Source organism: Stenella coeruleoalba (assembly GCF_951394435.1).
Source record: "Stenella coeruleoalba genome assembly, chromosome: 7".
Classification (NCBI taxonomy): domain Eukaryota; kingdom Metazoa; phylum Chordata; class Mammalia; order Artiodactyla; family Delphinidae; genus Stenella; species Stenella coeruleoalba.
In genome coordinates, this window is record NC_137153.1 from 109,424,477 (window position 1) to 109,451,401 (window position 26,925).

The window sequence follows — 26,925 nt, forward strand, 5'->3', positions numbered from 1 at the left end:
CACATAATCTCTTTGATTTTGATTCTTACTGGGTGAGAAAATCGGGGTGCCAGATGTTCACGCCAGATAAGTTGCAGACCCACTTGGAATACCAGATGGGCAGGTGTTATCCCATTCTTGCCAGTGAGGCAATAGAGACCCAGTGACTAGGGGGTGGCAGAGCTATACTTTAATCCAAGTTTTTAATGATGTAAAAAATAAAACTTAACTATAAAAGGAAGTAAACTGAAAGAACTGTAGAAATTATTTATACCTTGAAAATGCTAAGTATTTCCCAAGAGAAAGTTTAAAAAAAAAAACCAAGCTCACCTGTAGACTCTATGACTGTCACACCAATATAAAGGTACTTGTTGTTTACATCTTCTAGACTGCTATAGGACAATTCTTTAATTGCTGTTTCAGAGTCAAATGTGACTCGAGCAATTCCATTTATCAACTGTTTAAAGGGGGAAAATGAAAGAGTTATTTCACAGAAGAATTTATAAGGAAAAAATGAACAAAATGTGCCTTTACTAGCCTCTCAATTGAAGACAAATGTCAGAGGAATGCTTTATTGTCACCACTAAAGTGAGTAAATGAGTCCACAGTTAAGCCCAGAATGTTATTTTCTAATCTATTTCTTTAGAATTTTGACACGGAAGCGTCTTAAATATCATTTGATTTCACAGGCCTTTTTTGTACTAGCTGGCAAAGATGACTTCTTCCAATCACTGAGTCATCATCTTTCTAGACCTCTCAGCTTACTTTTGCTCTTAACTGAGAGTTTATGGGGTTTTATGATATTTACTTTGTACTTTGCTGCTTACATATTGAAACGCTAATTTAAAAACACACAATGGGTAATGGGATATGGGGTTAAGTCACATGATATTATTTAATTATTAACCACAACAGTAAAATAGATTTTGCGTTCTTTTTTCTTCTGAAATTGAGTGTTACGAAGCCAGGGATTTTGTCTTATGTAGCTTTAAATCTCAGTGTCTAGCATAGAATCTTGCATTAAAAAGAGGCATTTAATTTATATCTTAAAGAAATAAAACTGTATTTTGAAAGAACAAAGGCTAAATTACTGATGATACAAACTATGTGAATATGCAGCAGTGAGCAAAATGACACGAACCCTTACCATCCACAGTATAATGTAAAGAACACTGAACTAGAGAAAAGGGGACCAGGGCTCTACTCTGAGCTCCAGCAACCACTAGCCCTTGACCATGGACCAATAACTTCCCAGTGAGTTCATTCATTCACTTATAAATTTTTATAGAGCACCTACGTTTTGCCAGGAAGGAGGCTGGCTCTGGGCATACAATGGGAATGATTCAGACCCCCAAAGAGTTTTGTGTAGAGAATGATAGAGAAGTAAATAAACCATACAATAAGAAGGGTTTCTCAGCACTATTGACCTCATTTGTACAGGATAATTCTTTGTTGTGGGGCACTGTCCTGAAGGAGTTTCACAGCATCCCTGGCCTCTACCCACTAAGTGCCCGTATGATCCTCTTCCCCAGTTGTGACAACCACAAATGTCTCTGGACATTACCAAATGTCCCCTTGGGGGTAAAAGTCATCCCTGGTTGAGAACCACTGCAATAAAGTGTGAAACATGCTCCACTGAGAGCGACTCAAGGCCTGAGGGAGTAGAAAGTGTGTCCACATTGAGACAAAGAATGAGAAGGAATTACCTGGGCAAAGAAGAGGCAGGAGGGAACAAAGGGAAAGAGCATTCCCAAGCAGAAGGAGCAGCTCTGCAAAGACCTGGAGGCAAGAGAGACTAGGGTAATTTTGAGAAACTGAAGTGACCAGTGCAAGGGAGAAGAAAGGGAGAGATGGGCTGGTGAGGGGAGCTGATGCCAAGGAAAGTGAACTTTATCCTAAGGATAGTGAGAAACCAACAGAGGATTTTAAGTTTCAATTTCCACACCTATTTAAAATGAGAGATTGGACTAGATGAATTTTAAGTCACTTTCCATCTCTAGCATTCATGACAGATCTTTAGGTACAAGTGAATCTCTTACCACTGTGCTTTGCATTGCTTTTTGCATCATTTCTTTTTGATTATCTTTTAAGTCTTCTCTTATTCCAAAAAAGATATAAACGTCAGCCTCGTTGATGACTTTATTATAAAAATATCTGTCAAACAATCATACCATAAAATTGTTTTGCTAACAGGGTTACAATAATAAAATCTGGATAAAATATAACAATTCAAAATTACATAAAGCATTTGATACACTTTAAAGTGCCTTCCATCCACTGTTATATTTCATCCTCATAAAGCTACAATAATAGAGCCAAAGTACAGATTTTTATTACTATGTGCTAGATAAAAAAACTGATCTTGAGGAGATCAAAAGAGTCAGGTCTGGGGCCCTTTCTTACAGGACACATCACTTCCTCAATGATTTTGATACCAGTGGAGAGCTGCTCTTTATCTTCTTTTATGTTTTTAAAAGCAGCATGCCCGATCTCAGAGTTATATGTTCTTTTTTAAAATTCTAACTGCATACTTCTTTTTTTAGTTTAGAATTAAAGTAATAATAAAGAAAACTTTCTGCACAGCAAATACTATAGCAAGAGCTAACTTTCCTTATTCATAGTTTGAACAAAAAAATAAGTCTCTCCATTAAAAGAAGTCAATTTCTACAATTCTCTGTCAAGTGAGCATTTTATGCTGGTTTAGATTAAGGGACAAACACTCTATTTGAGGAATAAATGCTAGTAAGAGAGGCAGTATAGGGTAGCATTTGAGGGCATGTATTCTGGAATGAGACAGGCCAAGTGACTTACTAGTTGTATGATCTTGGGCAAATTACTTAACATTTATGTACCTCTGTTTTTCCATTTGTAATGTGGGGATAGTAACAGTATCTACCTCATAGAGTTTTCGTAAAGCTTAAATGAGGTAATATGTACAGAGTGCTTTCAAAAGTGCTTGACACATATAGTTATATAAATCGGTTAATGTTATTAATAACTACAGTATATCGTCATTTTTAAATGACCTAAGCTTTTGTGGTAGATTGCTTGCAAAAATAACCCCAATTCTCCACCTTTCCATGTATCCACCACTTTTGCAGCTCCTTGGGTGTGAAGGGAGTCTATTTCCTTTGCACTGGTCTTGTAATTTGCTTTGGTCAAAAGAATGTGTTGGGGGCTTCCCTGGTGGCGCAGTGGTTGAGAGTCCGCCTGCCGATGCAGGGGACACGGGTTCGTGACCCGGTCCGGGAAGATCCCACATGCCACGGAGCGGCTGGGCCCGTGAGCCATGGCCGCTGAGCCTGCGCGTCCAGAGCCTGTGCTCTGCAACGGGAGAGGCCACAACAGTGAGAGGCCTGCGTATAGAAAAAAAAAAAAAAAAAAAGAATGTGTTGGAGGTGATGGTGTGCCAGTCCCAAAGTGTAAACCTCAAGAGGACTTTTATGCTCTCATTTTCTCTCTTTGAGCATTGCTGCTGCTACAGGCTAGCCAGTTGGTTGATGAGAAACACACATGGTCCAATCATCCTTGTAGCTTCAGTCAACTGCTAGCCAGCTGCCAGGCATGTGAGTAAGACCTCCCTAAACGAGCTGGCCCCCAGCTGACCTGCCAACTGACTGCAGGCACATGGGCGAGCCCCACTGACGTTGGCCTGGCCCAGATCAGCAGAACTGCCCAGCTGACTCGTAAATGGCTATGGTTTTAAGGCATTAGATCTTAGAGCAGTTATGCAGCATTAGCTGGCTGACTAAGCCATTAAAAATGACAAGAAGTGAAGGTTTCATATCTCAGTCCCAATATCCTAAGTCATGCTGGTTCCTAAACATACACATTGAACTTAAATCTTTAGGATTTCCCACCCCCGCTCTGGTGAATAACCAACAAAGCTAAAATCAGAATCAGCTAAAATCAGTATGAGCTAATAAACTATAGGCATAGTGTCTTCTCAATCAGTCGGTTTCAAAGTAATGGAAGACATTGCCACTAAATCACAGATCTCAGCGATATATAAATCTATCAACTCAACACATTGTACACCTTAAACTTGCACAATGTTATATGTCAATTATATCTCAATAAAACTGGAAAAAGATCACACATCTCACTCTGGGCAACTGTCACCAGAGTTGGAACTCAGTTCAGCTAGATAATCTGAAAAAAAAAAAACTTTCTTACCTTGCTTTTATAGTAATTTCAAAATTATTAAAGTCCTTATAACCAATGAAACTATTTTCTGTTTCTATTGAGATAGAAAAGTGTGGCAACACTGAAAATAAAAACAAAGAGGCAACATTACCATTTAATTTAGAGTAGTCTTTAAATCATAGCAACCAACTGTATTTCTGGATTAGTTGGATAAGCTGCTACATCAGCACAACATCCACTTTGTCATCATTATCATCAACAACAACACTATTTTTGGGGAGCCTCCCATTCTGCCAATCAGAGGTCAATCCATCCTCTATGTACTGGAAACACTTCACTTATACTTTGATTTCAGCACTTATTATAGGCAATCGATTATTTCCTCCACTAGAGTATTGGCTCCTTGAAACAAAAAAGACTGTTCTCTCTTTATCTTTGTATGTCTCCCCCTCCCATCCTTCTCATGAATCGCAAATATAGTATGTGCTCAACAAATGTTTATTACATTCAAAATGGAAAAAGAAATTTCTTGCTTATTTAATATTTCCTTTTTTTATCTAGTAGAAAAATCCATCCAGTCTCCAAATTCCAACATAAAACTCTCACTTTAGTCAAGAAGAGAAAGCTTACAATTAGCTACAAGAAAGAACCTTCATAAAAAATTAAAAATTAGGGCAGAAAGGAAGGAGGGTTTTTTCCTCTCTTTGGTATTTGATTGCCCAAGAGAAAACAATTTCATCTGTCAAAATGGCACTGTCTTCTCTTTATACTAACTCAGACTGTGTACTGAGGCTTACAGATTCTAATTCTATTAACCTGCACAACAGTTAGTAGAAAATTGGGTGATTGTATGACCTTGATATTGTAGACAAAGACTGACATGGGAGAGTAAGTGAGATAGTTGGCTTCAGATAGGGCTTATGTGTTTTCTAAATGGTGAAAAACAGAAGAAAAAGAGCAATGCAATTTGTTGCTCTGGGCTGCATTCCTATGTTATTAAAGATCAAGACAGATGTGTTCTCCCCAGGATATGAAGTAGAGGAAAATATTTCATCCTTTCATCCAGTACCTAGGTGCCATGTAGCCTGCATACTCCTGCCAACAGTGATATACCAATGAAAAGGACACAAACCCTGCCCTTAATGAGCTCACAGTCAAGCAGGGAAGACAGGCATAAGCAAAGAATTACACAAACACCTAAATGACAGATGACAGTTATGAAAACTGATATAAATAAGTACAGGGAATCCTTCCCAGGAAAAAGAATTTAGGGAAAACTTCACTGAATAAATGGCTTTTCAACTGAGACTTGAAAGGTGAGTAGGAGTTGGCTAGGCAAGAGGGAGAGGGAGGGTGTTGCAGGCAGATGGAACATCAAATGCAAAGTCACCATTCCTGGAGTGGTATAAATGAGGCTGAAAAAGAGGTGGGAATGAGGAGATACTGGGGACTTTTCAATAGAGAAATAACATGACAAAGTTTGCATTTCAAGGTTATTTTGGCTAATACCAAGAGAGAATACCTTTGAAGCAGAGATAGCAATTAGTGGGGGTTGCAGTAGACCAGGAGGGAGCCTGGTGGTAAAATCAATGTGTGGCTGCAGATAATAAGAGGTGGATGAATTTTTAGATATCTACAAGAAGCAGCAAAAACACTTGGAGGAAGGGGGATCAGTCAGGATTATATGTTATTTAGAGCCTATAATCTTTAAAGTTGAGTTTCATTATAATAAATTTGCTTTGTCACCGTTTGTTAATTGTTAAAATTCGTGTTATTTGCCACATTATTATGAGTCTCCTGGGGAATAAAAAAATGACTTCAAGAAAAAGAAAGTTAAATTTGATATCAGAGCACACAAATACTCTAGTAAACAACCACAAGAAATGGAAAGGTTAAGCTGTTTATATGTTAATTATTAATCTATTAATATGATTGATTTCAAAATAAGAATATCTTAAAATTTTGGATCAATGTATTAGGAATTTGTGAGCTAGAAGGAAAATAGCACTGGACTAGGGGTAAGGAAATCCAAATGTTCTTGTTCTGTCACTAGCTGGTTGTAATGAATTCAGTAAATCATCTATTAGTCTTATCAGGTTCTGTTCACCTCAACTCTGATTCTTTAAGTTTCTCCTAAAATCATAATTCTGGAAAGGACCTTAACTAGTCAAGTTCCTCAGGAGACTACGTCTCTTGAGGCTCTATAAAGAGGAAGACAAGTCCAGAGAGACTGGTGTGCTTGTTCAGGGTTACCAAGGGCAGCTAGAACTAGAGCCTAGGCATTTGGACAACTCTGCCCACCCCCTTGAGCAGTACTTCTAACCATACCAGCAAGTGGCCTCATCTTCATCTGGGAGTGATTTTGCATTAAGTTCATTCATGAAAAGAATTATTGCAAAAATACTAACTCTTTATAGGTAAACTTTTAATTGTAAGAAATTACCATATTCTTTAATTTCAAAATATGCGGTTCCAGTTGTTGAAAAGTCTTCTTTATATTTAGCTCGAACTGTCCATACACCATATCTATGGAAGCAAAATATTTATAATTACAGAAGTCATCAAATGTTTTTAATTCACCCAAAGAAAATCTAATCAATTCCCATTTTAAAGAGGGAGAGGTAAGTAAAGATGTATATAGCCTACGTACTTTTTTTCGACAACAGATTTTAAAGCAATAAACAGAAATAACTGAGCATTTTCAAGATAATAGAAATTTAGTAATTAGTTTTCATACATTGTGATTTTTTTCAGGTATTTTTATCTCAATATAATAGCTTTGATTTGAAGAGCTTATGATACTTGAAAATTTACTAATCCTGGAGCTTAATTATACTAACATAATACTAAAATCCACCCTGTAGTAGAAAATCCATAACAATGTCTCTAGAAACATATAATACAGGTCAAGCCTATCCAGATGATAAAATTCACACTTCACATAAATGAAATTTTGGTTGGGGACAAAATATGGTTTGTTTAAAGAGGAAAATGATCTGAGTTTCACAACCTTCATTCAGAAATATTGACTGAGAACTGGATTAAGCACTGGAGATAAAAAATGAACAAGATAGAAGAGATCCTGTCTTCCCAGAGTTACTAGTCCATGGGAGTCCAAATCCCCACTTTTACGTTTAGTAGCAGATTGGACTTGAGCAAATTACTTAGATTCATTTGTGAAATGGGAAAAATAAAATCTATCTTGCACACTGGTTATGCAATCAATAAAGTTTAATATTATGGTTATCATCATCATTTACACAAAGAACATTTATCAAGTGCCTGTTATGTTGAGGTGCTAGTGATTCAAAAGTGACCAATATGGACAAGACTCCTGTCCTCAAGGAGTTTACAGTCTAGTGGGGAATAAAAGGCAAGTAAATTAATAAATAATTACTTACAAAACTGAGATAAGTGCCATGAAGAAAATAAACAGAGAGTAAAAGGAAGAGAGAGACTACATTAGATCATGCATCCAGGGGTAGCTTCTTTGAAAAGGGAGCATTTACCCTGTGTCCTAAAGAATGAAAGGAAGCCAGCCTTGTAAAGAGCAAGGTGGAGTACATTCTAAGCAGAAGGGACAACATGTGCAAATGTACTGGGGTAAGACAATACTGGTCATGGCTGACATAATCTGTCATGGAGCAAATGACAGAAGATGAAGTTGGAGAAATGATAATAATTATAAAATAACTGGATAAATTCTGTGCTATGGAGCGTGTAATATTTTCAAGGAAGTACAAAATTTAAAAATTATCCAAATTATTTAAATCCCCCAATTTCATCCAAATTTCTAGAAAATCTTCAGTACAGTGAATTAACTGCAAACTCGATTCTATAGGGCAGACAAAAATGACCATAAAAAGATTTTGCTTTAAAGTGATATTGTAGTCATTTTATAGGTGCACTTATCTTATTTGTCCTCCTCTAAGTTCCTTGCAGACAGGGACTGTGGATTCTTTATTTCTGTTTTGAATTTCTCATTCCCGTTGTACTTTGCGTATACCAGGAATGTGTTCACTAAATTTTTTTCACATTGGGTTCTGTTCTTAATCCTTTAGCATGTGGCCAAATGGAGGAAATTAATAACACCCTCCCTCTTGAAATCTGTCTTCTGGTATTCTGTGCAGTAAAGACTACAGGGGGCCAATATTTTTATAACTCTCAGAGCTAGGCATGGGATAATACCAGCCTTTTAGACTGATAGTCTATTAGATTCCTTGAAGGGTGGAGGGTTGACGGTTTTGATGGGAAGAAAAAAAAAAGGACTGGGGACTGTTTTTTGCCTCTTCCAAATTTTAATTTCTATACGTAAAGAGGATTGGTAAGAAGTATTGGGAGTGGTTTGTTTGTTTTGCCAGAACCTGAGCCTAGCTTCTAATTAGACTTGAAAAGAGTTTGTATATCCTCATTTCCTTCACACCTACCCTTTGTTAACACTAGGTGGCTCCATTTGACTGGTTATCTATCTCACAACCAAAAGTTTCAGATGTGCTTTTTAGAGAAAACTTTATTAACAAATACTTTAAAATACTTAGGATTAGATGGAATCTTGAAGTCAGGAAAAGAGACAATTCCAGTATAATCATTTTCTTCTACCATGTCAACTTCTGATCCTTCAGGATCCTTTGAATAAAAACAAACAACTTCAAATCACATAAATCACATTTTTAAAATTGACTGATTATATTGTCTTTTTCTTTTTTTTTTTTGCGGTATGCGGGCCTCTCACTGCCGTGGCCTCTCCCGTTGCGGAGCACAGGCTCCGGACGCGCAGGCTCGGCGGCCATGGCTCACGGGCCCAGCCGCTCCACTGCATGTGGGATCTTCCCGGACCGGGGCACGAACCCCTGTTCCCTGCATCGGCAGGCGGACTCTCAACCACTGCGCCACCAGGGAAGCCCGATTATATTGTCTTTGATCTACAGAAATATTTACTAACAAATATCCATGTCTTCAAATTAAATATGAAGGAGGAAAATCATTTAAATGTTGTGAAATGCAAATATGGTTAATTTAAGCCACTTCCCTCCCTCTTTTTGGACCGTCTTCCATCTCCTGCCTCACGGCGGGGGGGGGGGGGGGGGGGGGGGGGTGCGGAGTAAATCAGTGTCCTGGGTATCCTAGTCTCAGTTATCTAGAACAGATTCAACTCTTTATTGTACAACTAAAGAAAAAAAGAAGTATGACAAAAACTGATGTTATAATGTATGAAATATGAACTTACATGCTTTACAGATACCTGAATCTAAATTCTGTATGTGTTCATCTGAAGCTTTCCAAAGCAAATATGCTGTAAAATGCATTTATTAGCTAGACATTTTGTAAGTTTGCAGTCTATGTCAATAGTTATCCACCACAATCTTGGAACACTCTGGATGCTTCTCAAGCAATTCATTATAAAATAGTCAGATGTTAAAGTTTGTGAAAGTTTTATGATTTTTGTAAGTTATGAAGGATTCAAGGTTATTCCGATACAATCCTCTTTTTCATTTGTGCTCTGTTAAGGTTTTCGGGTTTTTGGTTATTTGAGTAGGAGGAAAGGTACTGCAACCTATAGTGAAGGACCAATTACTAGTACACCTACTGTTAATAGGTGAGCAGTTATCTCCCCACAAAAATTTGTAGGGTTGTGACACGACCTGGGAAGACCATGGAAGTTTATTTCACATGTGCATATCATCTGTTACATATGTCATGGCTGATGAAAAGCTGATAACAGCTGATCTTTATCTCATGGGTTAGCACTATTTTTCATGTGTTAGTATGTTAGTTACTAAAGCCTAAAGTGCTCAAGTGTATTGTACAAATAAAAAATCTCAGACATAATAGGCATTCAACTAATTCTTAGTGATTGATCAGTGTTCTTCAAGAAATAAATCATGAAGGATATATTTAAATGATTTAGTTCAAAACATAACTTGTTGAGATTTCATTTTCATGAGGTTTTTACATATTGTAGAGGTATAAACCTACAATTTTATACTCACAGAAGGTGTCCAATAACCATTTCCTGAACACTGAATGAGTTAGTATGGTGTGAGGGCAGGATTATGGAACAGAGTATCTCATCCAAATAAATAACATACTTACTATGAAAGTTAAGACAGTTTCTCTTTTGGCTGGCTTCAAGTCATCGTTCAGTGAATAAACTCTAACCTTTACTGTAAGAATAATTGATATCATCAAAAACTTTGCTAAGCACAGTATTTTGATTTTTTACAATAGTCACCCTTAAAAGAGATGAGCTTCATTTTAAAAATTCAATACACAGTCATACATGAAAATCCATATTTAAAAGAAAGGAAAAGTTAGTTTGTAGACATATACATACCAATGATTTTTTTCTTTTAAAGAGAATCCTTTTGGATTCCTTTAAAGAGCTACTTTCTAGTGAATTTAAAGTACAGTTCACTTTATTAAAATATATTTACATACATCTTTTTGGGAATAAATATATAGTACAAAATTAGTTATATCTGTAATTAGGCCACTGTTTATAAAGAATTTCATAGTAGGGACTTCCCTCGTGGTCCAGCGGATAAGACTCCGCGCTCCCAACACGGGTTTGATCCCTGGTCAGGGAACTAAGATCCCACATCCCGCATGCCACACGGCATGGACCAAAAAAAAAAAAAAAAGAATTTCATAGTAGCAAAATAGTGATGTCTACCATATGGTTATATGGGAGTATAATAAATTGTCTCATATTAAAGTTGAAGATTTTAATGGAAAATTAGGTACTTTGTTTCAGACATTATACACTCTTACAACAAGGCCCCAAATTGTCTCTTATTATTACTAAAGATAGCACTGAATTCTATGGTTTTGTTATATTTATTGAGGCAGATCCTACAATTGTTCTCTCATTGTTAAAAGAATAATGGCAGGCGCTCAATAACAATTAGTTCTCTTCCACTTCTTTCTGTCAGTTAATAGATCCCCACCTTTTAAAAAAAAAGCATCTGCTTAGCTTTTAACTCATAGCTGCTTGAGACTTGCTGATCTAGTTCCTTCCAATGACATATTATAATTTCTCTAGGGTTTTACTGATGCTCAAATCATTTCACGGCCAAAACTTTAACCACAAAATAAAATTGAGCTGATGCCATAAACCTTTTAAAGGGTCGGTATTATGCAAAGCTCTACACAAGAAGCCACGTGTTAAGCGCTCTAAAATTTGTTTCACTGTACCATAAGATCAAAGCAAAATGCTCAGTAAATCCCTCCACTCTGCTGTCCCCTCACCCCTGTCTCTCTCCTCGAGTCTTCCCTCCTGCTTTATGAACATACCTGGTCCAGGCCTGAGCATCACTGGGATGCTGCCAGAGGCAGTATCCCACAAAAGTTAAGAGCTCAGGCCCTCGAGTTCAAAACTTGGGTTTCACTCCTGCCTCTGCCACTTTCTAATGTGACCCAGAGCAGGATACCTAATCCCTCTACACCTTAGTTCCTGCATCTGTAAAATAGGACTGCTAGTATCTGCTTCATAGTATGTGAGCCTAAATGAGACAAAGCTTTTGCATAACCTGGCACATAATAACTGATCAATAAATGTTTATTATTTTTATTTTATACTACTTCTATGGCTACTACTTGTTCACTTTCTAACCCATTTTGTGTTAGGTTAGAAAATTAATCTTGTCTTCATAGCAATGGTGTATCAAAGGTAAGATTAATAATTTTTTTGTACCAAAGATATAGCTTATTAATTTAAAAATGTATATTGAATGCCTTCTATGTGCAGATACTATGCTAGGCACAGAGATATGGTGGTGACAAATCAGACATGGAATTCCTCTAATGGAGTGGAGGAGAGAGGCAAACACAAGATGACACAAAGTAAATGTAAAATTCCAGGGGTAGGAAGTGCTATAAAAGACACTCCTTGGCTTTCTGAGTGTGGAAGAGGGAGCTTTGAAGCAGAGAAGGCTGCCCTTTATGGGATGGCACATAAGGGTTGAGTAGGAATTAAGAAGGCAAGGAAGGGGCATGAATATACCAGGAAGAGGTACACAAGCTTTACTGTGGATAGGAAAATGGTGTGAGAAAGCAACTGAAAAGAGGTCAGCTTGGCTGGTGTCCACCGATGAAGGGGAACATGGTGGGTGATAAGGTTGGAGGGGAAGGCAGGACACAGGCTGTGTGAAATTGAAGGATTTTGGTCAATACTCTGAAGGCCTTTGTCCTATAAAGGCTTGAAGATTTAAGCCTCTATCCTAAAGATGCTTATAAGAAAAACCCCTCAATGATCTTCAGATTAAATGTGTGCATTGGGACATTAGAGCTATAAACAGCAAGATGTAATCAATTTTTAAAAGAATTACTTCTCAATCATTCTTTTTCTTCTGTGTAAATAAGGCCTTACGCTATTCCACAGATTAAATGATAATGGGAAATACTTTCCTAGTGCTTACTCTGTGGTAGGCAGTGTTTGAAGTATTGACACATATGAATTCACTTAACTCTCACAACAACTCTATGAGGTAAGTTCTATTATTATCTCCATTATACAGATGAGGAAAATGGGGCTCAGAAATATTAACTCACACAGGGTCACAGAGCTAATAAGAGCCCAAGCTGGGATTTGAACCCAACAATTTGGCTCCAGAGTTTGCTTTTAACCACTATACTTCACTACTTCTCAGTAATGAGTCAATATTTATTTATTTATTTTAAAAGATTTATTTACTTTTTAAATTTTATTTATTTATTTTGGCTGCGCTGGGTCTTAGTCGTGGCACCCAGGATCTTTGTTGTGGCATGCGGGATCTTTTAGTTGCAGCATGCTAACTCTTAGTTGCGGCATGCATGCAGGATCTTGTTCCCTGACCAGGGATCGAACCCCGGCCCCCTGCACTGGGAGCGCAGAGTCTTACCCACTGGACCACCAGGGAAGTCCCAATGAGTCAATATTTAGAGGAGTGGCTTCCCTGGTGGCGCAGTGGTTAAGAATCCGCCTGCCAATGCAGGAGACACTGGTTCGAGCCCTGGTCCAGGAAGATCCCACATGATGCAGAGCAACTAAGCCTGCAAGCCACAACTACTGAGCCCGTGTGCCACAACTACGTGCCTAGAGCCCATGCTCTGCAATGAGAGCCACCGTGCACCGCAACGAAGAGTAGCCCCCACTTGCCACAACTAGAGAAAGCCTGCACACAGCAATGAAGACCCAACACACCCAAAAATAAATAAATAAATATATTAAAAAAAGAAATTTAGAAGAAAGTTCTCTAATTCTCCTCTATGATTAGAATAGATGAGGATACCACATCTTCTTACACTAAAGTTCTGACAAAGAAATAACATATGAGGCTGTTCTTAATTTTTTTTAAGACTTTTTTGATGTGGACCATTTTTAAAGTCTTCATTGAATCTGTTATAATACCGCTTCTGTTTTATGTTTTGGTCTTTTGGCCACGAGGCATGTGGGATCTTAGCTCCCCGACCAGGGATCAAACCCACATCCCCTGCATTGCAAGGCGGATTCTTAACCACTGTACCACCAGGGAAGTCCCAAGGCTATTCTTAAGGAAAGCCTTGATAGCTAAGAGAGGTCCCAGGCTCTGGGTATCAGACTACTTGTTGGACAAAGATGAGGATGCTAAATAGTAGGTAGTGTCAACAGGACCCAATTAATGAAGCTTCCTCTAACATAGGAGGAACACAAGGGTATGGATATATTTGTTTCTGGGTATGATGTTCAAAAAGGGCCCAAGCTTTACGGGCAGAGACTATCTCCATGTACACCAAGTCATCTTGGAGTCAAGAGAGTACTATTCTGGCTATGATATTCTGTCCAAGCCGAAACCAACACCCCACCCTCTGTAGGCCTTTCCTTTCTGAGCTGGTCATAACAGGAGCTCGTGCTAAAAAGGTAGTGGTGCAGGCCTGTTCCACCCCATACTATCAACATCAACCAATATGCAGCAGGTATCTACTACCTGAAATGTTTTCAACAAAGCTGGCTGGTCCTGCCTCCCTTCCTCTTTCCTTCACCAATAATGTCATTATTGAAACTCCATAACCTCCCCCTTCCACATACAGTTCTCTCATAATTCCATCTCTGATGTGCTCAAAAGTTAATTCTGGTAACAGGGAGTGATGGAGGAATCGAAGGTTTTGCAGACACATGAACATATGTGGTCAGCATTCACACTTTTCTGTGTTTATTGTTGGTTTCTTAGGAATAAATCCAGTCAATTGTCAATCCCAGAGTTTTGACTGGCTATCCTGCCCTTTCCCCCTCTAACAGATAAACCAAGAATACAAAACAATGTTCTAATAGGAACTTTCTTTAGGCAGATCCCTTTAGAAAATTAATATCCATATATTTCTGTGATTTAATTTATATTTTGCTGAAACATCTGATTCTTAGGGTTTGATTTGTTTTCTGAATTTGAGGATTAGCTCCAAAGTAATAGACCTTTTTTTATGATCACTGCTTTATAATAAATTATCTTCTCATTGCCAAAATAATATTTGCAGTTACATCTTAAAATTGTTTAATAATAAGACCTAACACTACATTTCACAATTCTTAAATAGTTTTTTTTCTACATGGGAATAACTGATGAGGTAGATAATATAACTGTTAATTTTTGCCATTTCCATATGAATTTAAGATTTATATTTAAAATCAAATTTAAAATTAATTCTGTTTAATTGTTTAACAATTTCTGTATGAATTTAAAATTAAAATGATATTTATAAGTGTAAAAATCACTGGGAATTGAGACTCTTTTGAGCAAGTTGGAAACCTATCTCCACTTAAATTCAAGTTTTAAAAAGCTCTACAGTGATATTGGCGAGTAATTTACTTTTTTTGTGGTATCTTTGTCTGGTTTTGGTATCAGGGTGATGGTGGCCTCATAGAATGAGTTTGGGAGTGTTCACACTACTATATTTAAAATAGATAACCAACAAGGACCTACTGTATAGCACAGGGCCCTCTGCTCAATATTCTGTAATAACCTCAATGGGAAAAGAATTTGAAAAAGAATAGTTATATGTATATGTATAACTGAATCATTTTGCTGTATACTTGAAACTAACACAACATTGTAAATCAACTATACTCCAATATAAAATAAAAATTAAAAATAAATAAATAAAAACTCTTCCCCACATCCAGAGTTCAGTTTAAATAAATGCCATCATCATTTACCCAGCTGTTCAAGCTTGGGGAAAAAAACCCAAAAACCTCTACAGTATAGTGTCAATCCCAATCCCACTCCCCCGCCCCCAGAGAGAGAAGCATTTTATAATCTACCTGACTGGTGTGGAGTGTAAACAGGTTTGTCTGTATGAATGAAGAGGAATCCATTGTCATAGGTTATTGGCATTTTTTTTGATTTTGAAAAATGCTTTGATACAACATCCAAATACACATGTGAAACTGGGTCTTGTCCTCCAGACAATTGTTTGGGTTGTATCTGTAAAAGACAATGTTGATGGAAAAGAGTATAATAATTTTAAGGATATAAAACATGTTATTTAAAAAGTAGTATAGGAGCCAAAGTAGTAAATAAATTTTGCCCAAAGCCCTTCAATATCAAATGTCATAATCAACATTTAGCTTTAAGCAATTAAAATTTTTTTGGGGGCTTCCCTGGTGGCGCAGCGGTTGAGAGTCCGCCTGCCTATGCAGGGGGCACGGGTTCGTGCCCGGGTACGGGAAGGTCCCACATGCTGCGGAGTGGCTAGGCCAGTGAGCCATGGCCGCTGAGCCTGCACGTCTGGAGCCTGTGCTCCGCAATGGGAGAGGCCACAACAGTTAGAGGTCCGCATACCACACACAAAAAAAATCTTTTTGGTTCTGTGCTTCCCAAATTTTACATGCATTTAGTAAAAACTACTACTATAGGAGCTCTCTTAAACTTTCACTTCATCAGCTTGTTGGATTAGCCCATGTTCTCCATCCCCTCAGTTCAACATCCTGACTGATGTTCAGGACACTTTGTATCCTATCTACATCCTTCTGCTTCCACGGGTTGAGCAATGTGCTTTCCAATTTGTCTATGTAATTGTAATGATCCACTTTACACTGCATGATATGCACATTTAATACACAGAAAGTAACAGAAGAAAGAAAAGTGTTTTTTTTTTTTTTTTTTTTTTTTTGCGGTACGCGGACCTCTCACTGTTGTGGCCTCTCCCGTTGCGGAACACAGGCTCCGGACGCGCAGGCTCAGCGGCCATGCCTCACGGGCCCAGCCACTCCGCGGCATGTGGGATCTTCCCGGACCGGGTCACGAACCCGTGTCCCCTGCATCGGTAGGTGGACTCTCAACCACTGCGCCACCAGGGAAGCCCACAAAAGTGTTTTTATGAAAACTTCGGCTTTGAAAACATGAGATAAAAGTTAATCACTAAAACAAACCATGTTAAATTAGATATGTGAGAGTACCGTAAAAATTTGGAAAACGGTAAAAATCTATAAAGATTCTGCACTCAGATTGCTTTGCAAGTATCTAAGTTCTTTCTCTACTTTAAGGAAATAGAAACTGTAGAACAAATGATTCGTTAAAGCTGTGACACATTATAAATAAGAATCTCTGCTCCAACCAGTGGATCCAAGAAAAGACCTGGGCACAACATTTAACGATTAGCAAATAAAGATACATTGTAACGTTAAGATAAAGTTAAATGCTTAAGGTATGCATCAATTTTGTGATTTCCCCACCCTAATTTACTTTTCCAATTAGCCATCTGAGTTAGAACTGTTCAACAGAGCTCTGTGTGATAAGGGAGAGCTGTTCAGTATGGTGCCACCAGTTACCTGTGGCTATTTAAGCACTTGAAAGGTGGCTAGTATGAGTGATTAACTGAATTTTTTATTTTAGTTACATTTGATTGATTTAAATTTAAAGGTAACAGTCACATGTGTGTGGCTAATGGCATCAGGTAAGAGTGTCTACTTTTGGGAAATGAATTTTATTTCTTAATAAACCTAAAAAGTGGAAGTATTTGTTAAGAGGTTAGAGCATTTACCATCAAGAACATTAATCAAAGAATTCCTACATTTGGTTAGAATTTATTTAGATCAGAGTTTCTCAAACCTGAGTAATACACAGATCCCGTTTAAAGGATAAAATGTTTTGGAGGACTCTCAGTGTTGTCTTTTTATTATTTGCAATATAATAAAAACTATTTTTAGTACAATGTTACTTAAATATGTACAAACCTAAAAGTAAGTATAATATTCTTGTGCTTATGACTCATTAGTGACTGACATCATCTAATAATCACGCAGTGGTAGAGTGGTATAAATGATCAAATCTCTGTGTTATCAATACTCAAACTTGGTACACATTTTACTGAGAATATTCTATATATATAAAGAAACTGAAGGATAAATACATACTGTTAAGAGTGCAGAATTTTGGAATTTATTTACTGTGGATAAAATAACATGGCCTGAAGAATAAGTAAATTTTTTGTCAGGATAACTTTTGATAGAGATTGTTGCATCAAATTCTTCAGTGTATCCATAAACTTGAATTACAATATTTTCAGATGCTCCAACACAGAATACTTTTGGTGCTGAAATGACATACCTGTTGAAATAGGAAAAGAGAAGGAACAGTATATTTATATGACATTTTTTGTTATACTTCTGATTTTTTTTTAAATCTCACTTGAGAGATTCAATTTAAAATAGGCACATTTGGGGCCTTCCTTGGTGGCGCAGTGTTTAAGAATCCACCTGCCAGGGCTTCCCTGGTGGTGCAGTGGTTGAGAGTCCGCCTGCCAATGCAGGGGACACGGGTTCGTGCCCCGGTCCGGGAAGATACCACATGCAGTGGAGCAGCTGGGCCCGTGAGCCATGGCCGCTGAGCCTGCGCGTCCAGAGCCTGTGCTCCGCAACGGGAGAGGCCACAATAGTGAGAGGCCCACATACCGCAAAAAAAAAAAAAAAAAAGAATCCGCCTGCCAATGCAGGGGACATGGGTTCCAGCCCTGGTCCGGGAAGATCCCACATGCCGCAGAGCAACAAGGCCCATGCGCCACAGCCACTGAGCCTGCGCTCTAGAGCCCGCGAGCCACAACTGCTGAAGCCCATGTGCCTAGAGCCCGTGTTCTGCAACAGGAGAGGCCACCACAATAAGAAGCTCACACGCTACAGCGGGGAGTAGCCCCTGCTCACCACAACTAGAGAAAGTGCACCCGCAGCAACGAAGACCCAATGCAGCCAAAAAATAAAATAAAAAATAAAATAAAAATAAATAAAATAGGCACATATTCTCAACTTAAAATGATATTTTTAAATCAACATTTATTTGTGGTTTACGATAATTTCATCTTCTCAATTCCCCATGTGCTTACCCAGGAACAGCAGAAAATGAGGAATGTTCAGCTTTGATGATAATAAGGTACAGTTACTGAAATCTTACTCAGTGTTAGGTACTATTTTAAGACATATATATATATATATATATATAAACTCACTGTGTTGTGACAACCCCTCTATGAAAAAAGTCTTACTATTACTCCGACTTTACAGAGGAAGAAACTGATAATTGACTTCCCCAAGGTCACATAGCTATTAAATTACAGAATTAGGAATTGAACCCGAGCAGCCCGTTTCCTGAATTAACACGTTCAATTGCTAGGCTAAGCTGAATTTATCAAGAATTTTTGCAAGAGAAATTTAGAAAAAAAAAGTTATTTTAATTTTGGTATTGTTAGAAGTTTTATATTTTTCAGTTTAGTATTGTTTTACTTTTGATTGTCTATGTGGTGGTGGTGGTGAAATATAAAATAATTCATGCTTCAGGTCCCTAAAAGACAGCTCTGGAACCACTCATTCATACAGACTTTTGTCCTTACTGATACATTAGTAGCTATAAAGTATTTCATACTTTTCTTATTTTCTTTCAATAGTTGTAGAGAATATGGCCACTGAGCTTGCAGAGAGGCACAAATTCTAGTTTGGTCTCTACCTGGAATGTTCTTTCTCCAGATATTTGCATGGTTTGCTCTGTTACTTCCTTCAAGCTCTGTTTGAGTGTCACCTCCTTAGAGAACCTTCCCTGTCTACACTTTTAAATAGTGCCCCATCATTTCTTTATCTTCTTACTCTCCTTTATTTTTTTCCTTCATGGTACCAATAACTACCTGACCTTATTTATTTACTCATTCACTCATTGGTTCATTCATTGGTTCATCATTTTCTTCTCCCACTTGAATGCAAGCTCTGTATCATCTACTATATCCGCAGTGCCTATCACATAGTAGGTGCTGAAAAAATTTTTGTTGAATCAATCAATTAAATTTATTGATTCCCATGTTGTAAATGGCATACTCCCACTTTTTCAGAGAAAGAGAGAAGATGTTTATTGAGGGCCAGTGTAGTAGAAAAAATTAAGTATCATGGGACCCAGGTTCTAGTCCTAGTTCTACCACTAATTTGAAGTCATTTAATCCAATTTCTCTGAACTTCAGTCGGCTGTCTTTCAAGAAGGAATAAACGAAAACTAACCAGGAAATGGGGTGATTGTGGCCATGTGAGAAAATCAGATTAGGGTTGGGAGAGTGCTATAAATTTATGACATCCTAAGTATACATTTATATTTATAATATATTTTACATATTTAAAGTATACATTTATAACAAAATGGGAAAAAATTGAAGCGGTAAAGAGGAGTCCTTAATACAAGTCCTACTTCTGTTTCTCTTAGTGGTGTGACCTTTGGCAAGTTACTTTCTCTATCTGGATTTATCCTTACAGGAAATGAGTAGGTTTGATTAGATATTCTCCAGTTACTTATCAGTACTAAAATGTTATTTCTTGATATGATATCAATATTTTAAAGATTTAGTTTAAAATACACATTATTTCAATAACACTAAAATTTATAAAGCATTAGCTCATAAATTTGGAAGTAATTATAACCATAGATTTTTCAAACCACAGGCTTAGAATTGAACCCCAAGTAACCCTTGCTTTACTATGTACAGTACACGGAAAACACAAAGAAAACTCTGCACCAGATAGAAACAAGCCAGAAACACCAAGAAAGTTTATTATCTTGAGTTTAGTTTGTGCTGTTTTGAAGAGGAATTTGAATAATCACTTATGTAAATTTTATAAGTAACAATCCCCTAAAACTGTCATGTTGTTAGCCACTCATCAAATCAAAATGCTACATGACTTTCTTATTCAGAGGTGAGACTATTCACTTAGTGCTCCCAGAAGTAGAAAGTTATTTACAAATTAACACAGTCTGGGGCTTCCCTGGTGGCACAGTGGTTGAGAGTCCGCCTGCCGATGCAGAGAACACGGGTTCGTGCCCCGGTCCGGGAAGATCCCACGTGCTGCGGAGCGACTGGGCCCGTGAGCCATGGCTGCTAAGCCTGCGTGTCCGGAGCCTGTGCTCCGCAACGGGAGAGGGCACAACAGTGAGAGGCCCGTGTACCACAAAAAAAAGCAAACAAACAAAAAACCAAATTAACACAGTCTGTTGAATTTACTTTTTCACTCATCACATTAATAAGATGCATTGAAAAATAAAGATGGGTTGTTTTACTTACGTTTGTTCCTGTCCCCAACTTTTCCCCACGAAGATTAAAAAACAAAGTATGCCCCACAGGCCCATGCTGGAGGTAGCAGTAAACCATGGATATAACGCTCCTGAAGTTACTCTCCTTTTAAATAAACCGAGATTGAAGAACTTGAGTAAATTGGTTTACTGGTTAATTATTAATGTCAAGAAGAGGGACTTCTAAGTAGGAAAAGTAAAATTGGAACTGAAACACCCTTTAATGCCCAGGTATAAAAGTAGGAGTTTTTTTATAGAGTCCTACACCTAGATAATTTATTTTGATGAATACAAATAAAAGGATTCTAACATAAGAGTTTGGCACTGAAATGAATGGCTCAAAATTAGAAACCAGTAAGTTGCATTGTCTTTGGCCTTTCATCTCTTAACCAGGCAATTGCTCTGATGTTTTATCATCTGTGAGCATGCCTTTGGAGGCCCTCTGATACAGATGGAGACCCACCTGGATTCAGTTTCACACTGAGGTGATTTTAGAATGGGCCTGGTTTAGAGAGGGCTTATGAGGTGTCTTTCTAGAGAAGACCTGAACAGTAGTGTCATTGGCACTGGAAATGGTGAAAGGAGAAGACAGATCTGCAAAGGAAGTCTATGGAATAATTCCTTGGTCTGTCCCAGTCTAGAGAAGAAGCTGAATGTTAGGTAGAGAAAAGATTGTGACTGGCAATGAAAACATCATGTTGAGGATGCTGCATCATTCTCTAGGGAATAAATGACCAATCAAATTCTTTAGTTTTTAGTGGGGAATGGATATCCTACAATATCTATTAATTCATAAAGCATAAATTCAAAATTTGCATTCATTCAGGCACAGAATATCTTTATTTTCTAAAAAATAAACTTACTTTTCAGTGAGGTTTTAAATTATTTTAATATAAGAGCGCAAGAAAAACAAAGCTTCCTATGACAAATGAGTCTAGTAATTAATTTAGAATGAAATAAAAATTTTATCTTTAAGATTTTTATGATACTTTATGCTTACTAGAAAGTTTTTATTTACTACCTTCCTTTTACTAGCACTCATTTCTAGCCTAGTATATAATAAGTACTCTATTTTAAAATAGTAAAACAGATTTCTCTAAACATTTTACTATAATTCAGATGTTTTACGGTCACATTGGCAATCCTTCTGAATTAATAAGGTTCTATTTTACCAACACTTTCGTACTGAGTTTATTGGGAAAAAAGGCACACAAAGGAAAATTTGATATACAAATTTCACTAACAGTGTCTCTACATATGTTATTGAAATGGCAAAAATCTGCCACTGTTGTCTGACCTAGTTGTTTCAGAAGGAAATTTGTAAAATAATTAAACTGGGTTACGAAAGATGGGTCAAGTTAAAACAAACAAAGTACTTTTGCCATCATTTTCGGGAAAAGATACTTAGGAGAAAGCGAGAACACTCAAATGATCATAGATGATATCTGAAGTGAAGGACACTTATTTGCTTGTATTATGGAGTCAATACTGATAAGTGATATCAATCACTAACCATCGGCATGTTTCTCTGATAGAAAACATTTAAAAAACGATGGATCTCAAAGGTTCTCAATAGAACTGAAGTTCAACAACTTACAGATTCTCAATTGTCTTTAACTAAACTTTTTTAATCTGCCTTCTAAACATGGCTCAAAGATGGATTCTTCTTTACATTTTAAAATGTTGACCTTTGGAGGCATCTGGTTTTTATACAGATACTCCATCTCTAAAAGAGGAGAATCCAGGTCTGGCAGCAACTTTGGTGGTCATCCGACTTGCCTGCTAATGCTACCTCAATTCAACCCTCAGGATCAAGCCTACATGACTTCACTTAGTTCACAAGGCCCCTCCTGATCTGAGTCCTGCTTGATTCTCCAGCCTCAAATGCTTCTCTTCTTCACTGCAGCCAATTAGCTGAATTACTTATTCTCTGAAGTCACCATGACATGAAAGTGCTCCTAGCAGGGTAACAGTCAGCCCAATACTATTACTATTATTCTTAACCTATTTATACCTTCAATTCTGTGTGTCTTTGGAAACATGGGTTATATATGGGTTACTGCTACTAGCACTGCAGAATGCAACTCACTCAGAATTTACTTAAGTGCTCACCCATAACACCAGTGAGAAAGGGAATCTTGGGATATAAACTACATCCAGCTATGGAACCTTATAAGTAAATGCCTCTCATTAGTTACTTCTCTTCCTAAATATTTAAATGAATTTAAAAAGACATTTAGCTACAAAAACTTTACTGAAACAAAGTCTTACAGGGAAGTCCAATGTGTAAACTAGTTAGAATAGAGATGCTCCAGGTGAACAGAGTGGGTGGTCCCGCTCTCTGCCAGCATGCACTCCCAGGTGGCCTTGAGGAGGCTCCGTAGGGACCCTGGAGTCCCTGGACACATGGTTTAAAAACCATTAACTGAAAGCACCAAACAACCTCTTCCACGTGTCCCTGTTTCACTTGGTCCATTCCTTATTTCCCTCTTCCAACATCCCCAAGTCCAGCTCGAAATTAGTTTTCTGTTGATTAGGCCAAAGGAGAAACCAGCCTCTTTTCTCCTTGGGTCTAAGATCCACTGCTTTAGCTGTGTGTTAAAATTCCTCTCTCAAGTGACTTGGGCTATCAACATCACGCCCTCTAAATGACCCATTTTTCTTACAATCTTATACCTGTATCCCACATCCAGTACCCTGTTATCCCAACATCAAATCAGGAATTCACCACAGACTGCAGGAAACCTGGTTAGAGGGTAATGGGAAAATAGACACTCTAGGTATATACCCCAGAAAACTTTCACACAACTCCCTAAGACACTAGTATAGGAATGCTCTTTGTAGTGTTATCTGTAATAGCAAAAATTTGGCAGCAACCTAAAACAACAGAAAAATGATAAATACATTACTGTATATTCATACCATGGAATGCAATGTTGGCTGGCAAAACCAACTTGCAGTATTGGTTGGTAAAACCAACAAAAAAAATAATAACATTTGTATTTACACAAGTTTAAAAGCATACACAGCAGGACTTCCCTGGTGGAGCAGTGGTTAAGAATCTGCTTGCCAATGCAGGGAACATGGGTTCGATCCCTGGTCAGGGAAGATCCCACATGCCACGGAGCAACTAAGCCTGCATGCTGCAACTACTGAAGCCCTCGCACCTAGAGCCCGCAACAAGAGAAGCCACCGCAATGAGAAGCCTGTGCACCGCAACAAAGAGTAGCCTCAGCTCGCCACAACTAGAGAAAGCTCGCATGCAGCAACAAAGACCCAACGCAGCCAAAAAAAAAACCCAAAAACATACACAGCAATGTCATTTTCTATAGACACTTATACCAGTAATAATGACGTAAACATATGATTGTGAAAGGTAAATACTAAATCAGAATAGTAGTTATGTCTGCAAAGGGAAGGAGAAATTTGGGATAGGAAAGAGGTATATGCTTCCACTGTATCTATTACCTTTTGTTTTAAAGGAACATCTGAAGCCAGTATAGCAATATCTTACAAATAATTCAGTAAAGTTTAGTGGTAGTTATATCGGTGTTTGAGAGGTTAGTCCTGTAGCTTCCTAAAAGTTTGAAATATTTCATTGAAAAGAAAGTATGGTCTGCAGCGAGGCAGGCTTGAATTCAAATCTTGTGTCTGTATAAAAAACTATGTGATTTGGGGCAACTTAAAACTCAAAACTTGAGTATCAGTTTTGTCATCTATAAAATCAAAACAATAATACCTCATGGCGCTGATGGGCGGATGAAATGACATATGTATAAAGCTCTTGGCACGTAGCATGAACCTGAAAATTGTCGCTATTATTTACGACTGGTTTAAGACATAGTCATGATCTTCTACTTTAAAAATACATGTATATGGGGCTTCCCTGGTGGCGCAGTGGTTGAGAGTCCACCTGCCGATGCAGGGGACATGGGTTCGTGCCCTGGGCCGGGAAGATCCCACATGCCACGGAGTGGCTGGGCCTGTGAGCCATAGCCACTGAGCCTGCGTGTCCGGAGCCTGTGCTCCGCAACGGGAGAGGCCACAACAGTGAGAGGCCCGCGTACCGCAAAAAATATATATATATACATGTATATGTGCATAGGATCATACCAATCTATATTTAATGTAGCTCTACCCTCCTGGCAGCGGCCAGGCGGAACACAACACTAACAGTCTCATGACTCTCAGGATGAAAGAATCTCTTTATCACTGAGCCCAGCGAATTTTGCCCCTATTTCCTTTCTGGTTTGTTTGTTTGCTGTCAATTAAGGGTCAGAGATTAGATGACTGACCTGTTAAGAGGCTAATTGCTACCTCCTGAGAGTCTAACATTCTAACTTAGTGAGCGAAAGAGCACAAAAAGGCTCCCATGGACCGGAATCCTTTTTAGAAGGCACTCAATTATTTTTCCTCTTGTTTATGGCATTGATTGCCATTAGCAGATTATGTGTACCCTCCTACTTTTATCTCATAAGCTATAAAAGGTCTACACTCAAAAAGATCCTCCTCTCTCTGTAACAAAGATATTGCTTGAAGCATTTTTCTTACTTCCAGGAATAAGTATAGTGATTAAGAAGAAAGGCCATAAATGTTAATTCACCATCTCAACAAGACCTACAAACTCCATGGCATTTTGCCAGGTGCTATATGTGATTCAGACATGAAGAACATGTTCTGAACCTTTAAAGAGCTCATCCAAATAATAACACAATAGGGCTTCCCTGGTGGCGCAGTGGTTGAGAGTCCGCCTGCTGATGCAGGGGACATGGGTTCGTGCCCCGGTCCGGGAAGATCCCACGTGCCGCGGAGCGGCTTGGCCCGCGAGCCATGGCCGCTGAGCCTGCGTGTCCGGAGCCTGTGCTCCGCAACGGGAAAGGCCACAACAGTGAGAGGCCCGCGTACCGCAAAAAAATAAAAATAAAAATAATAACACAATAGCTACCAATTATTAGCTCCATGTCATAGGTATTGCAATGATTAACTTATATAAACTGTCCCTAATCTTCACAACCACTCTGAAAGTTGTTATGACCTCAGGTGACCAATGAGTAAACTGGGGTTCAGAGAAATATAGTGATTTGCCTCAGGAAACACATCTAGTAACTTGCAGAGATGGGGATTTGATTGTGTTGGGATCAGTAGGAAAAAGAAGGGAGAGATACCAAGCCCTGCTGAAGTCTTCCTTTCTCTTTGACAGTCTCCAGTTCTTTCGTCTGTGATTGATTCTCTGTTTTGTAAACTCTTTAAGAATTTATAGCCTGGTCCACACATTTTGATTCTTATTTAGATACCACTGTACATTCTAGGTGAAGGTTCAAAGGTACAAGTTGGGAATAGGTGTGACATAAATGAAGCACTACTCTGACTTATATCTGGGTCTCCCTACCTCAAAGGGTGTAGGGTTGAGACTGACTGGAGAGGCAACCAGGCAGATGGCAGATTGAGGAGATTACCTGAAAAGGGCTAGAGGAGGGAAGAGCCAAGAAAAACTGGATAAGTCATGTCATAGGGAGCACAGTAGTTCAGATCCAAGGGTGGATGATTTTATGTTTAAGTTCCAAATGATAACTGAAGAAAGATAAAGAAGAAAGTTGTTGCTCAAACTATTCTTGGAAGTCACCAGAGTAGTGGGTTGGAATAGCACGTCCTAAAAGGCCACTGCAGGTTCCTAACTCAGTAATGGAATAGGGGAGGATTTCTGAGGAGAGAATATGGAGGAAGTGGAAAATAATAAGGCCCAAAGAGAAAATCAAGTGTTTGTGATGGAATGCAGTTAGGCACGTTTCTTCAGAGGAAACAAAAAGAGACAAAATACAAGAAGATGCCCACTCTCCCATTAACCCCCTCTTTGGCTTCACTGTCCCACACTTTTTCAGACAATTTTACTTGTTGTTCAGCATAAGCTCTCTTATTTAATTCTAATACCTGTAATGCATCCATACTCAGCCACTCATCCAATGGCTGGATGTGGTAGCCAGCCTCCAAAATGGCCCCCAATGTCCTGATATTCATGGCCTTGTATGGTTCCCTCCCACGCTGTATCAGTGTTGGACCATTTGACCAATAGAATACAACAAATGCAGAGGTGTGTGACCTTAGAGGGTAGGTCATACAAGGCATTGCCCTTCCTACCTTGCTCTCTCTTGGATTGTGGCCAGCCACCATGCTGTAAGGACACACAAGTAGCCTATGGAGAGGCCCATGTGGAAAGGAACTGAGGCCTCCTTCTCAGAGCCATGTGAGTGGGCCACTG

General features: G+C 38.4%; 1 protein-coding gene across 1 annotated transcript in view; it reads right to left on the bottom strand.

Moving 5' to 3' along the window:
- C5 (complement C5) overlaps positions 1–20,767 on the bottom strand; it is a 78,125-nt gene extending 57,358 nt beyond the window's left edge. The window contains exons 1-9 of the mRNA XM_079927421.1: positions 20,662–20,767; positions 17,492–17,684; positions 15,398–15,560; positions 10,219–10,289; positions 8,660–8,751; positions 6,569–6,651; positions 4,156–4,246; positions 2,019–2,133; positions 310–436 (exon numbers count right to left, since the gene is read on the bottom strand). Of these exons, the coding sequence (XP_079783547.1) occupies positions 310–436; positions 2,019–2,133; positions 4,156–4,246; positions 6,569–6,651; positions 8,660–8,751; positions 10,219–10,289; positions 15,398–15,560; positions 17,492–17,684; positions 20,662–20,726 (1,000 nt within the window). The 5' untranslated portion in view covers positions 20,727–20,767. The remainder of the gene's footprint in view (positions 1–309; positions 437–2,018; positions 2,134–4,155; positions 4,247–6,568; positions 6,652–8,659; positions 8,752–10,218; positions 10,290–15,397; positions 15,561–17,491; positions 17,685–20,661) is intronic.
- Positions 20,768–26,925: the final 6,158 nt, after the last annotated feature.